This window comes from Emydura macquarii, unplaced genomic scaffold, assembly GCF_026122565.2.
Source record: "Emydura macquarii macquarii isolate MOO-44397 ecotype Brisbane River unplaced genomic scaffold, CSIRO-AGI_Emac_v2 contig_67, whole genome shotgun sequence".
Lineage (NCBI taxonomy): Eukaryota > Metazoa > Chordata > Testudines > Chelidae > Emydura > Emydura macquarii.
The window spans coordinates 4,067,756-4,083,594 of NW_027130204.1; the positions used below are offsets into that span (position 1 = coordinate 4,067,756).

The 15,839-nt window shown below is 43.9% G+C and overlaps 1 protein-coding gene across 2 annotated transcripts in view; it reads left to right on the forward strand.

Annotated features, from left to right (window-relative positions):
* The window catches only part of ERLIN1 (ER lipid raft associated 1), a 63,321-nt gene that overhangs the window by 27,139 nt on the left and 20,343 nt on the right, over nucleotides 1-15,839 (forward strand). For both annotated transcript variants that reach the window (XM_067538622.1, XM_067538628.1), the window contains exons 3-6: nucleotides 901-982; nucleotides 1,909-1,955; nucleotides 13,029-13,090; nucleotides 15,565-15,690. In XM_067538622.1, the coding sequence (XP_067394723.1) occupies nucleotides 901-982; nucleotides 1,909-1,955; nucleotides 13,029-13,090; nucleotides 15,565-15,690 (317 nt within the window). The remainder of the gene's footprint in view (nucleotides 1-900; nucleotides 983-1,908; nucleotides 1,956-13,028; nucleotides 13,091-15,564; nucleotides 15,691-15,839) is intronic.

The window sequence follows — 15,839 nt, forward strand, 5'->3', positions numbered from 1 at the left end:
GACAATCTGGGGAGAATCTCTCCATGTTTCTGTAATATTGGTTCTAACATCTCAGACTAAGCTATGAGTTTATTGCTTGGCACAGGGTGGCCTCCATAGCCCTTCAGTTACCAGCATCCATCTGGTTGCTTAGAGATCCCTTGACTATGAATGGTGCAAAGCCCTTGGGCTAATATGCATTCTTCTGTGGGTTGTTAATGTGGGAGGAAGATACTGAAAGTAGTGACTTGATGTGTGTAAAACAGTCTTTTCCAGAGCTCTGTTTTAGAAGGAAGATGGTCTCTGATTGCAGCCTTAGCTTATTTTAAATTCTAGCTCAGGTAGTACTGATGGTCTGTGCAACATTGTGTTACTGGAGAAGGCTTAGCTGGCAGAAATACCCATCTTGTCTAACTAGGAGCTGCATGTTCTGTACATCGCTGGCATGAAGCAGGCAAACTGAACATTCGCCCTGGAACTGACTGCCGTGTTATGTTGTACCAGTACCCCATAAAAGAGCTGAGGAAATCAATCATTTTGGGGCAACTTTTTGTATTTAGTCTGCTTTGAATAGCTTGCTCTTTAGTCCAATGATCTATTAAGTCACAAGTATATTTTTTGCCTTATGTTTCTATAAAGTCATGTATTAATGCAGCCATGTTAAATTTGATTTGCCTAGGCAAGTGACTCTTTTTTTGGTGTGAGAAAAATAATAATTCTCACCCCCTCCCATTGTCAGCCATGGTAACAAGTAGGCTAGTAGAGCTTGTCTGAGCTTTGGGGACTTACTGACCTATATAAGCCTGTCGCCATGTCTGTTCAGTGCTTTGAAGAGGGAGAGAGCATTTACCAGAGGTCTGGAAGAGTCAGTACTTCTACTTCTTCAGATTCTTGAGAACTGACCCCTTTGTCTCTTCACAGGGGTGGTGCATTATTAACCAGCCCAAGTGGACCAGGCTATCACATCATGCTCCCATTCATTACCACCTTCAGATCAGTGCAGGTTAGTAACTTCTCGCAGTGGAACTGGGATAGGGTTGGGTTGTATGGGGTGAGTGTCAAATATGACAGTGGGGCTGGAATTTTGCCTAAATTTGGCCAGGTCTCGGTAGCATGAGAGCACACTAGTTTGGCACATTGATCAGATTGTCGTTTCCCTCCTCTCTGATATTGGGGTGCATCCCCCAGTGTGCCCATCATACTACAGCTTCCAGTGTGAAGCATGGCTTGTAGAAACTGCAGGTCCCAGAATGCAATGATTGGTTTTGCTGCAAAAGACCAGGCCCCACTGCACATGGTAGATCACAAGGGACTACATTTGGTCTATCCCCTTTTATTGTGCTTTGCCCTCCCCTGAATTGTTATCACCATAGCAAGTCTGGAAGGGGCCAAATGAATTAATCTACCTTATTGTGGCTTCCTGAGAGCATGTAGTGTGCAGACCTCCTGTACTGCAAATGAAGGTGGGCCCAATGCTGTTTTTCCAGTGGAAGCTACTTACCAAGCCTGGTGCTCTTGCCTTGGGATGCTTCCCACTGCCAACACCGTGTGCTGTCCCACTGTTTGGGATCCACAAGCATTCAGTCTGCCATTCACCAAGAAGGGAGCTGCACCCTTCTGGGCACTGATGGAGAGAAGCAGAGGGAAAGAGAATGGAGTTCCCTGCACCATCCCCTTCTTACTAAACTGTCGCAGGGGCTGGATAAGTTCCTTCTGCTCCCTGCCCTATAGCAACCATAGCTCCCAACAGCCTGGAGAGCGGTGCTCATCCTAACGCACACGCACAAGTTACCAGCCCAGCTGAGCTTCCAACCAGAGTATGACCTGAACTGGGCTAGAAAGCCCTGCCAGGGTCTGTCTAGGGCTTGGCTGTTGGTTGGTAAGTGTCTGGTTTCTCTGTGAACCCTGATCACGTGTCTCTTGTTTCAGACAACATTGCAAACTGATGAAGTTAAAAACGTGCCTTGTGGGACGAGGTATGTTGCTCCTGTATGTTCCTCCTGGATGTGGCAAGTCAGTGCTATTGGTCTAATTCTCAATTTGTGACTAATTCACTCAGAGCCACTTGGGGCTGGGAATTATGAGCAGAGGCCTTTGCGTAACTTTTGAGTGGGGTGGGGTATGAAAAAAGCGCATTCTGAGTGTTTGTCTGGAAATGTAGTGAATGTGGGTGGGAATAGTCCAGGTTGCTCTTACATCGCTCCCTGCTGGTGCCTGAACTGACTTTCTGCAGCTATCTGTGCATCTGCCGCATTCTCCAGTGTGTGTTCTTGTCTCTGTCGGTCTTGTTTTATTTTTCTCCTGTTTTCTGATCTTCCTTCATTCTTTTTCCCTTAGCCCACCTCTTAGTGCTTCTAGTTTAGAATTCACTCTCTAATGCTAGAAGCCCAACTACTGATTTCCATGATATCCCAGGGAAATAAGAACTGCATCCCCTTGGATTGGGCTTGCACACTTGGAGTGTAGTCCCACCATGTGAAATGAACCCTGACAAAAAGCCAGGATCTGGTGCATCACAGACTAATTGTCAGTCTGGGTGATCAGAAACTTTCTCTGAAGTAAAAGAGAAGGTGAAGGTTGTACAAGATGCAAACCTTCTAAGTAAAGTTGAGCACTTCTATAGCATTTAAATATCAAAATGCTGTCTAAGCATTAGTTAAAGCAGCAATAACAAGGCTATGTGTGTGCAGTGCTTATCTTCACAAAGGATACCAAAGTGATTTATTTATACACATGTTCATGCATTGTTAATGTTGCAAAATCAACCTTTTGAGTCTGGAATATTCCAGAACTGAAAGCTTCTTCTGAAATATTAATCTAGCTATACTGCACATCCTGTATATTTTATGGCATAAGTCAGTAATATTCCACCTGTTTTTTGTGGTGGGGTCTCATTAAGTGACTCAGAATAAAACACCAGCTTCCTGAATTATAAACCAATCAGCCTGTCTTTGATACCTGAAAAGGCATTGGAACAAATTGTAACGCAGTCAGTTTGTAAGTACCTAGAGGATAATAAAACTATAAGGAATAGCCAAGAACAAACCATACCAAACCAACCTAATTGCCTTCTTTGACAGGGTTACTGGCCTAGTGCAGGGGGAAGGTGGGAGCAGTAGATGTGATACATCTTCATTTTAGTAGGGCTTTTGGTTCAGTCTCCCATGAAGTTCTCATAAGCAAATGAAATTACTGTAAGGTGTGTGCACAACAGGTTGAAATACAATAGTCAGAGCGGTTATCAGTGGTTTGCTGTCCAACTGGGAGGACATATTTGGTGGGGTCTCACAGGGGTCAGTCCTGGGTGCAGTAATGATCCATGTTCTCATTAATTACTTGGATAACAGAGTGCAGAGTTTGCTTATAAAATTTGCGGATGACACCAAGCTGTGAGGGGTTGCAAGCACTTTGGGGGACATGTTTAGAATTCAAGGTGACCTTGACAAATTGGAGGAATTGGTCTGAATTCAACAAGATGAAATCCATTAAAGACCAGTGCAAAGTGCTTCATTTAAAACGGAAACATCAAATGCACAATTACAAAAATGGGGAATAACTAGGAAAGTGGTAGTACTGCTGAAAAGCATCTGGAGGCTATAGTGGATCACAAATTGAGTCAGCAATGTGATGATGCAGTTGTGAAAAAAGGCTGGTATCATTCTGGGGTGTATTAAGAGGATTGTTATAAGTAAGAAATGGAAGAAATTGTCCCGCTGTACTTGATCCTGGCAAGGCTCAGCTGGAGTACTGTGTCCATTTCTGGGCTCCACTCTTCAGGAAAGATGTGGGCAAATTGGAAAGTCCAGAGGAGAGCAACAAAAATAATAAGGTTTAAAAAACCTGATCTGTGAGGAAAGGTTAAAAAAACTGGGCATGTTTCATCTTGAGAAAAAATGATGGGGTGGTGGAGGAATGGATGTCTTCAAATATGCTAAGGGCTGTTGTTGTCATAAAGAAGATTGTGATCAGTTGTTCTCCATGTCCAGTTAAGGTAGGACAAGACAGATTCTTTGGTTTTGGGTTTTTAACCCCTATCAGTCAGAGTTCTTCTTTTTAGAAACTTTCACTTATTTCATTAGTTCTTCTTTGAACCAGATATCATCCCTACTTCATTCCTTTTGACCTTATAACTCATTATTTTCATTGTCTTCCTTCTACCTCCTAGTCGAGGCCTTTCTTTACAGAACATGTATTTCCTTAATTAAATTTAAAATAATCCTAATTATTTAATTTCATATTTATCCTACATTCTCCACATTAAAACTCTACAGACTATATGGGTTTTGTTACATTAAGCATTTTAAACATAACTTTTATGATTGTGCAACATCTTATATAATCAATAAACTTGATAATACAAAATCAAAATTTCTGTTACCACAATTTACATAGATGATGATCATTACCATGGGTGTAATCTGACTTCATATGTTTGTTCTGACCAGGAGGGGTTAGCTAACTCCCGGATTCCCTGTTGGCTATTAAGATTTTAAGATCCAGGCTCAAGGGAAGAATAGAATGCCCAAATTTGAGCCCTGCTTTCATGGCGTCCTCCTGTAATCTGACTTCATCCTGTATTTCAGTTATGTTATGAAAAATGGGGCATGGGATAAAAGGTCTTTCCATTTATCACCATACTGAATTTTGTTGTGAAACAATCCATTGGCCACTTAGAACAATGCTCTGGATCCACAGCAGAAGTGGTTTATTCCAGACCCCACGTAGTATTTACCATTCCCAGCATAACAGGTTTTCATGTCACCAGGTCTGTAGTATCTCAATTGTGCTGTGCAGTTTGGAGACCTGCCCAGAGTCAGCCCACATGCTGGCAACTGTGTAGATATTACAGCTGCAGATGTAGGGGACCCCCAGTTGTGAGCAACAGGCAAGTCCAGGGCTCTCCAGATCATGGCATTGTTGTGCAACAGTATTTTGAGGAAGAAAAACACAACTTTTAAAAACTTATGGGATAGTGACTTCCAGGACTCCAACTGGTAGCACTCTAACAATGGTTTTAATGACATGGTGTTCTGCAGTTATTGGGACATTATAGTGAGTTGGATAAGGAATCCTATACCAAGTTTTTAATTTTTCTGGTGATAAGAGGGGCAATTTATCTTGCTCTATATCAGTGAGGGTGGCCTTGATTTTTGTCTAGTGCATACACCTCCGTATATGTTACATGTTACATGTTACAACATGTTACATCCCTAGCTGTTGCCCTGCTTTGATCATCTTCACTGGTTTGGTTACTATTTCATTTACTTTATGCTGTTTATTCCTTAAACAAATTAACTATATCATGCACATTATATACATTCAAAAGTTCTTAGTTAATGAGTTCCTTGCTTTGCTCTTTCATTGGATTCCAATAGGTCCACAGCTAGCTTGTGTAGGAAAGCTTGGTCGTGTTCCCACAGGGTCTCAATGTCCAAGTTCCAGATTGATGCACGGGCTTCAACCCACTCTGCTACATCACTGGAGGACAGGCTCTGTTGGTTTTGCCTGTAAATTGATTTGGATGCCTTTTCCTCTGGATTTCTGTCAAGTCTTTCCAATAGTCCTGTATCATTTTGCCCTGCAAGTGGCCAAGCCTTGGCAGACGCAATCTTTTTGACAAATGCAACAAAGTCAAATTGAACAGCACAGATATATATAAATTGAACATCAATGCATAGCCCTTCTTTAAGGCACTTTAACACCAATTCATTACTGGGTCCTACCTCCACCTTGGAACAGTGTGAGGTTTTCTTTTTTTGTCAATGTACGGTGTTTGTGCAGCCCTTATTTCTATCCTTCCCATTTCTCAGAAGGTGGGTATCGTTTAGCCCTCATTTGAGTACATTTTACAAGAAACACAAAACATATAATGCCCTTCATATCTAGTGTACACATACATATGGAATGTGCCCCTCATACCTACTGTGTACACGTGGAAAATTCAAGGTACCATTTTTTAAATAGGGATTGATGCTATGACTGGTATTTTACGCAATCACCATAGTTTCATCTGTTGACTGCACCATCACTCTGTCCCCTACTTGCCAATCTACACTTTGGGCTGGTTTGTTAAAATATGCCTTCATTTTGGCATGATCCTGCCCCTGTTGCTGTGCCTGGATAAATCTGTTTTGTTTTCCCTGGTGGATTGTCTTTAACACAAACCAGGCAATTGTTAACATGAATTTGTACATCTTTTTTACAATTGGGTCACTAGGCTGCCTTAATTTGTCATAAGTGACATCAGGATTTTGGTGGGCCCTTGATGCCACATCATGCACCAGTTTTAACATTTCCGTTTTAAGGGGCTGTGATGGAATCCAGACCAGGTAAGGTAAATCATCCCTCATTGAGCAACAAACTTTCACTGACAGTTTGCCTTTTAACTCCCCAAGCATTACTCTTTTTGTGTAAGAGCAGGTACCTCTGGCATAGATTCTTGTAATGTTACTAAATCAATGGTTTTTCCTTGTGCTTGAATGGCAATGGCAAGGACTGGATAATTGGGGGCGGGACCACACTAAAGCTTGGCTAGCAACAGCTTCATTCACTCTGTTTTTCTTGCTCACTTCCCCATGTCTGAAATGAGTTTTTACTTTAACCACATATACCACTGAGTTAGCCCATTTACCTGCTACTTCCCATATATAGACAAAAGGGCTTGATAAAATAAAGGCTTGTGATCCGCGCTGCAAAATGAATGTGTACCCCACCAAGGGAGGTTTGTTAAGGCATCACAGAACTGTACGGTTTGAAACCATTACATTAGCTGGTACTTGTCCTTTATTCCTGAGTGATGATGCCTCTGCTGCAGCAGACAACACTGTGTGGGTAGTACACCTGTAGTGCAGTGCACAAGTTCAGCCTGAACTGAGGGAGCCCAGACCGCGAATTCTGTGATGGGTCCCTTTTTGCTGTTTAGGGTGACCCATCAGCATATATTGTCAGACCCTGGGGATGCAGCCCTTCAAAAATGCAGATTACTTACTGTAACTGGAGGTTCTTCGAGATATGTGATCCCTATCTGGATTCCATACATGGGTGCACATGCACACCATGAACTGGAGCCGGAACTGTTTGAAGTAGTATCCGTTGACCTATGTCAGCTATGTGGTGCATCCAAGGTCTTGTGAGGCTGTGCAGGTCAACACCCCTCCACCACCTCCACACCCCTCTGGTCCCTCTTACCGACTGTCACAAAGCCTGTAACAGAGGAGGTGGAGGGCAGGATTGGAATCCAGATAGGGACCACACATCTGAAAGAACCTCCAGTTACAGTAAGTAACCTCCATTTCTTCTTCGAGTGTGGTGTCTATGTGGATTCCATAGGTAGGTAGCGTAGTGAGGAGTACTTGTTGTGGAGGTGGGAGTGAGGGCTCGGTAGAAGTGAGATCATAGGACTGCAAGGCTGACTGCCGTATCTGTTGCTGTCAACTGAGCTGTGATGTAGTGAGTGATGAAAGTGTGAATGGAAGCCATATTGCTGCTTTACAAATGTCCTGCCCTGGGATGTAGGTGAGGAGAGTGGACATGGTGGCTTGCGCTCTCATGGAGTGGGCAATGATGCTAAGTGGTGGAGAGACTCTGTGTTGCAATGGGAAATCCATTTAGAGAAGCATTGGGAGGAAAGGGCGCAGCCTGGGCAGTGTTCTGCAATAGTGAAAAAGAGTCTGGGCGAGACTCAGAAACCGCAAATGCGTTGGAGATAAAAAGCCAGTGCGTGACAGAGGTCGAGGGAATGTAATGGGCACTCTCTGACGGGAGGTGTGTGATGTAGGGCAGAAAGTTGGGAGGTGAATGATTTAATTCAGGTGAAAAGGAGAGGCCACCTTAGGAAGAAACTTCGGGTGGAGTTGTAGGGAGAGAGTGTCTTTGTGGATCACGGTAAAGGTCGGGTCAGCCATCATAGCTGCCAGTTCAGTAACCCATCAAGCGAAGGTGATGGTCACTAAAAAGATCACCTTCATGGAGAGGTGGCTGAGGGAGCAAGTAGCCAGGGGCTCAAAGGATGGCCTAGTGAAGGCAGAAAGGACAACATTACAGTCCCAAGGGGAGTGGGGTTTTTGGACCAAAGGGAAGGTATTGAGGAGACCTTGACGGAATCGAGTGGCTGTTGGGTGGCTGAAGGCAGAAAAGCCGTCTATAGGCAGGAGGAAGGCACTGAGTGCTCCCAGGGGGACGTGAATGGAGGAGTGGGCAAGGCCTGAAAGTCGAAGGTGGAGCATATAGCCAAGGATGGTTGGCATGAACACATCGTTCAGGGGGTGGGGCTGGTGGTGGGATGCCCATGCAGTGAAACGTCTCAATTTGGCTTGGTAGCATCCTCTGGCAGATGGGTCTGCTGTGTGTAAAGACGTTGCACACTGTGGAATACACATTATCTATTCTCGAACCCCAACCAAATACCAGGCCTGGAAGTGAAGAGGGTCTGGGTTGGTGTCGGATCTGACTGTGTGCCTGCGTAAGGAGATTAGGGAGAGAGGGAAGGCGGATTGTTGGGCAAGCAGAGAGGTGAAGGAGATCAATGAACCAATATTTACATGACCAAAAGGGAGCTATGAGGCTGAGGATTGCTGAATCCTGCCTCACTTTGCAGAGCACTTGTGTGGAGAAGGGTATGAGTGGGAAGGTGTAACATAGTCCTGGTGTCCAGGGAAGGAGAAGTGCATTCTCCCTGAGATCCTGTCTGAGAGCACCCCCGGAGCAAAAGACGGGAAGCTTGTGGTGGTTAGCTGTCACAAAGAGGTCCAAGGGTGGCGTGCCCCATTGACGGAAGATGGAACAAAGAGTGGGATTGTGGAGTTCCCACTTGTGGTTATAATGAAAGGAGCAGCTGAGAGTGTATGCAAGGTGATTGTTGGTACCCAGTATGTGGACGACATGAAGTGTGACGTTGTGTTGTACGCAGTAGTTCTACAGATGGATTGCATCTTGATAAAGGGTCAGAGATCTGGCTCCATCTTGTTTGTTATATATACGACGGTTGTCATGTTGTCTGTGATGTCTAGTACCCAACGATCGGTAGTAATCTTGCTCCATCTGTGTGCAAAAACAGCAAGACACTCCCCCAAGACAACCAGAAGCACTGGAGGAGTGGAGGGGAGGTTCGTGGGTCTTGAGGGAAGAGTCAAAAAAGTAGCTTGGAGGTGCGCTGTGGGAAAGGAGAGGAGGTAGAGGCAGCAGGGTATCAAGGTAGTTGAGTGCATGGCAGCGGCAGGACTGTTTCTGCAGATGTGGAAGGTGGGGTTGGTAGGTAGGTTGGGTGAGGCTTCTAGATCAGAAGGAAGCGCAGTGCTAGCAGTGAGTTGGAGCCAGAGTATAAAGGTCCAAGGATCAAAGTATGGCATGAGAGTTTTTGAGTGAGTGAGGACACTCATCAATTTTATTGCTGAAAAGCTTCTAGTTACCAAAAGGGACCTCCTTAGGGGAATCCCTGCAAAGAACTACACCTGACACCAGGGAGCGTGGTGCTGTGTCTGCCGCTTGGAAGGAGACCTTAGCCACTAGTTTACATCATCAATGAGGGGCTTAAATTCCGCTCCTTTATCCTCCAGGAGTGAGGCCTCTGCTAGAAGTGATCTGGTGCAGTGTCTGTTGCCTCATCTGTGAAATGGGGGAATACTTGCTTGCCTCATAACGCAGGGTATATGAGTCCTTGCTCAGTATTGAGGGTTGTGAGGTCCAGAGAAATACTAGCACCAGGCAGTGAAAGAGCTAGAGTTGTTTTAAAAAACTAAACTTTCTATTAGGTGACAAAACTGCCCATCAAGATAGTTTAGATTTGATCTTGTGCTTTCTTGGCTCCCAGGTCAGTGCACGCTCTCCTAAGATAAAGGATATTTTCATGTGGTAAATGGGCAGGCATTTTCCTAGGCTACAAGTCATTTTGAGGTGGCTGGCTGGCAACTCACCAACACTTAGGAGCATGTGCAGTGCAATTAAAATACTTAGAAAATTAAAGCGCAAGAGAAGAACAAGGTCTACTACAAGTGTGCAGTTGGTGACTTTCAGAGGCATGTAACTTGGCCATATATCTATGGTTGTCCATGGGGTAAAGTACCTCCCCGAATGACCCACCTGCCAAATTTCAAGGAGCTAGAGTTATTAAAAAAGTATTAAACTTTTTAAACAATTGACAAAACTGCCCATTTTCACTAACATTGGTCTTAAAAATGGCTGATTTTTGTTGAAATTTTTAAAATAAATTCAATCTGAGGCAGACAGCAAGATTGCAAAGTTCAGTGAAGATAATTAAAGCTGGATAAAGGTGAACTACTATCAGAGATGGAAGTGTCAGAGGTGCTAGGGTGGCAAATTGATAATTTTAAGAGCAGGTGGTATGTCCAAGAGTTCTGAAGAAGCTTGAGTATGAAATGGCTGAGCTGCTAACAATGGCAGATGCTTGTACATGTTAGGATCAGAAAGAATGGGATGGACTAGAGAATAATGCAGAGAATATTGGCATCATACAAATCAGTGATGCAGTCTCATCTGGATACTGTGTGCAGCACTGGTCATCGCGTCTTTAACAAAGATATGGATACAAAGAGGGGGAGCTATTTGGAGAATAGGAGAAGGCCAGTGAGAGTGATTACGGGCCTGGAAAATCTCTCCTTTGAAAAGATTGGGATTGTTACGTTGGAAAGTAAATGAATAAGAGGAAATGTGAGAAAAATTCATAAAATAACGAATGGTCTAGAGAAACTAGATTGGCAACTTTTGTTTTCCCTCCTCTTAACAAAAGACTAAAGGGACCTTAAATTATATTGAAACATGGAAAATTTAAGAAATATTTTTCCACACAATGCATAATTAGACAGTGGAACTTGCTGCCATAGGATATTGTTGAGGCTAAGACCTGAACAAGTTTCAAAAAGGGATTAACCATATATGAATATCTGAAGCTGCTATGACTAATTCTTACAAAAAGGCATTACAAAGAAGATAAAGCATCAGTCTTCAGCATTTAAGCCACTCTCTAATTATTAGGGATGAGGAGACTTTCAGAGGGGGAAGATTGTGCCTCATCTGCCTACGTTAGGGTTCTTGCACCTTCCTCTGAAGCAGATGATGTTGGTCACTGTCAGATCCACGATACTGGGCTAGATGGACCACACGTGTGATCACGTCTGGCAATTCCTGTATTCTTAAAGTTTGTCAAAATTATAAGCATCTGAAAACAGGTTTATAACATAAGGTGTTGAGCAACCTTATCTCTTCGTGCCACAGTGCACTCAGCCATATTTGTGTAAAACTGAGAATCTCTGAATATAATAAAGCCCTAAATTTCATGGCCTACATATGCAATATGACCAAGTTTAATTGCAGGAGAGACTTACACTTTTTGGTATTCTTGACTCTGGAGTGCTTCATATTGCATTAAGTCAGAGTATTTCTTGATTTTTTTAAAGAAAAATAATCTAGATCATATTGATCAAGGAGTTCACATATTCGGTCAGAATAGCCCACGGTGTTATAGGCATGAGTTCTTCATTTTTGGACCTGAGCTTAATCACTTCCTGGCTCAGAAGTTCTTTTTCCTATAGGCACCCCCCTTGACAGACCAACCTCGATCCCCCCTTCCCCTCCAGTGATGCTTGTTGATTCCTTGCCATGAAACATTTATTTGCAGTGCTCGTAAGCCCCTGGCATTGTGGAGCCGTTAAATGGGTAATCCTTAAAAAGAACAGAAAAATTAGCATGTGTGAAATTGTGCCAAATGTGACAGTGTATAACTCAAACTAATGAACTGACTGTCTTCAAACTTGGCTTGTCTTTTAAATCTCAGTGAGATCTGCAAAACAAGCTAAGTCTGAAGTTTGTAGTAATAGCCATGCTTGAGTTATGTGAGCACAAAAATTCAGCTCGGAATATACAAGATCAGTGTTTGATGTTTTATACTTGTGTGATTCAGTAATGGCTTAGCTCATTTTCTAAAGCTTTTCCTCAAAATATTACTTTTGAACTGAGAGAAATCATGGGAGATCCTAGCCCAAAATGAATGTGTTTGAGAAAGTTATGAGCTTCTAGAAATAGGGGTTGGAAAATAGAATTCAGAACTTTCCTTTTGCTGTAGTGGATGGTACTGGCTCTCTGTGAGCTTTAGTTAATAGGATTTTCTGTTATGAATCATATTAAAAGGTGAAGAAGGTCTTAAGGGGGAAGGACTTGCTCAGCTAGGAAAAAGAAGCATGGCAGAGCAGGTTAACTACTTCACAGCTCTGGGGAAAGCCTGCAGGCTGCACTTTGTTGTGCTTCTGGTGCCTTCCCTTGAGGGATTTTGGGGAACTGCTCAAATGCTAATGAATTAAATCTCTCAACCCCTTGTAAGGTACGAAAGTATTACAGACAGGGAACGCAACTTACTCAAGGTCATTCCATGAGCCATAGCAGAGTTAGGAATAGAGTTCACATTACTTTGCTCCCTGTCTTGGGCTTTAGCCATAACCCCATCCTAATGTAGTCAGCTGTGTAGTCTGGCATAGCGTGCCCGGGAGCCGTGTGACTTAAGTTGTGGCTGCAATCTCTTTGCAGAAGACCTGGTATCTATTGAGCTCAGTTCAGTCTTGCCATTTGTTGCTCATGGATGGGCCTGTTTGGAGTCACTAAATGTGTGCAACTTATGCAGACAGAATTTTCTACTCCTTTCAGCAGGTATTTTGTCCCTGTCTCCCATTTCTTTTAGATCAGTCTGTATCTTTTTTCCTAGTGCTAGCAGTTGCATTGTCATTCCAAGGGCATTTTACTTTTCTTCTTCACTTCTTTAGCTAAACACAGTGAGGCATCAGAAAGAAAGATGAAAGTGCACTGGGATCATCCTGGAGCTTGCTTTTTTGATTCATGCAGAAGGCCTGAAATACCAGATGCTAAGCTGGGATTTATTGCCATCTGCGGTCTTTCAAGACCATGTGGAAAAGCATAGTGTCCTGGGTAACAAGTTTAACTCTACAGATCTCCAGCAAATTCCGCTAAGGAGGATTGTTGGACTCTGAATTGGGGCTGCTGTGAATATCTGTCAATGTAACTCACAAAGTTTATTTTTTTTATAGTGGTGGGGTTATGATCTACATTGACCGAATAGAAGTTGTGAATATGTTAGCGCCGTATGCAGGTATTTACTCTTTCCTGTTTCATCAAGCAATATTATGCCTGATCATGTATGTCTGTTGGGGCAATGGAATAGTCTCCCTAGGGAAGAGCTGAAAGTCCCATTACATGGGACATTTAAAACAGGACTGGCCAAAGCACTTGTAAATAGATTGTAGTGAATACTCCTGGGTGAGAGGGTGGGATACACGTCTTCCTTTGTGTTGGTATGGATTTTGCCTCTTGACCAGGATGTTTTATCTAGTTCAACCTGAGAGCCACTAATCAGTGCTGAGTGCACTAATCCTGCTTCCAGCCCATGCTCAGGCAGTGAAGGCCTTGTTTTCCGAACAGTTGATCACTGAATGCACTCCTCATGTACAGAGCCCTTTGAAACTCTGGCAACTTATTTGTCTGCCGAAATGGGAGCTGGGTTTTTTTGGAAAACTGGCTCCAATGTGGATGTCAACCACTTGTAAATGTGGCCCATAGAGTCCAAATCCAGCCCAACTCCTTGTGAATGCACTAGATTGCTTAGCAGGTGCCCTGAATAAAGATAATCAAGCTCAGGAGAGAAAAGCATTGATACCAAGCTGTCAGCAGGGTGCTCAGCTCTTGATTGCTGTCTTATCCTGCTGGTTCTGCTTCACTCGCATGACACTCAGAAGGGGACCAAGAAAGTGTTTGGGCTAAGCTTCCTTGGCCCCATCTGAGGCAAATGAGTTGAGGTGCCATTGCCCCAGTACATGGGTGGGTATCGTGTTCGAGTCACTGACTAGACTTGACCCATTCTAGAGCACCTGGAAGAGTGACGCTACAATAAGCATCTCAAGTGTGTGAGCTTTTAAAACCCTTTGCTTCAAGTAGCCTGGCATCCAGCAAAGGCCAGAAAACAGGCAGAAGGGTGGCTTTGTGCTTAAGACCCTGGACTTGGAGCCAGGAGAACTGGGCTTTGTTCTGGCTCTACCACAGGCTTCCTGTGTGACTTTGTGCCAAGTCCCTTCCTCTCTTTGGCCTCTGTAGACTACCTGTAGCATAGGTAGAATGAGATTGCCCAATCTTACACTGTGGCTGGGAGATGCCAGGGTTAACATTGATACAGTGCTAGACGGTGCTAGAAAAGTGCAGAAAGCTTTGTGGAGTATGGCTCTGTGCAGGTTTTGCCCTGAAACGTGGGGGTCTTGCAGAAGAGGGTCAGCCATGAAGGCACAGTGGGTGCTCTAATCTCATTGCTTACAGTTTCTATGTCAACTCTTAACATTACTATAACAGACCAAATGGTGCCTGCTTTTGAGAGAGTGCAGAACTAGTGAAGTTACTGCACGTATTGTTAAGCAGGGATGTGCACAGCTGAGGGGACCTTCCTGTCTTGGGAGCAGCATCCTGTTTATCTTCTGTTTATAAACCAGTTAATCTTAGCTTGGCCCTCACTCTCAGGCAGACAGCTGTGTTCGCAGCCTCTGTCCATCAGGGGCGTGCAACAAACCTGAGCATGGCAGGAATTGGCTGCCTGATTTTCCAGATGATGGGACAAAAATGAGTCCTGCTCACATCACGTTGCTCCAGTCAGTTAGAATGGGGGCAAAAGTAGAAAAGCAGAATCTGAATATCTTTTATACTATACTAGAGCAGTCCTCCTACAGCAGTTATAGCATAGGTAGGCAATACCACTTCCATTCTCTCTATCCAGGGCCTCCGTATGGCTCCGTTCACCATAGAATCCGATTCTAAGCCCATGTTTCCCCACTCCCTCAGGCTGGAATTTTCCAGGCATGATTTGTCCAAAGGTGAATGAGCAGGTGCAAACAAACTGTAAAGAGATTGACTGCCTCTTGATCTTAAAATCCCCTGGACTTTGAAATGGCAAGCTTGGTTTGCAAAGAGCCCACATTCAGAAGAATTTAGTTTGCGGCAAAAACTGCAGACCTAAGCACATACAAACAAAGCTTCCCAGTTTTTGCGCAAGGTGGAGGAGCTTGTGAAGGTAGCAAGCTTGGGCTAAGGCTTCTGTTGCTCCACAGGGTCACCAGTTGTGGAATAGGCAACTGAAGTCTCTGCAGTTGCAGCCTGTGGAATATGTGAGCTCTACAAGAGGAAAAGCCTCTGGCTTATTTCCCTGCTTTGAAGGAAAATGTAATGCTGAAAAACTAGTGTTACTGCAGCATTGAGAAAAGAACTTCCATTCTGATATCAGGGAGTCACAACATTTAGTAGGCCTGCTGTCTGTATTCAGCACTCTCCTGTTCCTGTTCCCTGGCTCATGGCAGACTTCCCTGTTTTGTTTGTTGTTGCAGACCATAAATCAGGTCTGTGCAATATTCTTATCTGTGCATAATTATTGTGCTCTTCTAGGTTTGGTTTGGACAATCTAGAATTGAGTTTGGTTTGGTTTGGACAATCTGTCAGAATGCCAGGGCCATTAGAATGGCCACGTAAACCAAAAATCATTTTTCTGCTGTGGCATTAGTGTTGCCCTGGGGTAACTCTCTCTTTCCTCAGTGTACAATATCGTGAGGAACTACACTGCAGACTACGATAAGACCCTGATCTTCAATAAAATTCACCATGAGCTGAATCAGTTCTGCAGTGCCCATACCCTCCAGGAAGTGTACATTGAGCTGTTCGGTAAGTACGTGGGAACCAGGGAGTGTACAACAAATGGAAGTGTAATTCAGTAGCCAGCTATGCCTCTGCCCAGGATTATCAAGGGTCTTCACTTACACCCCTGTCAGTCAGGAAGCCAGAGTTGTGCCATGATCACCATCAAGAACAGT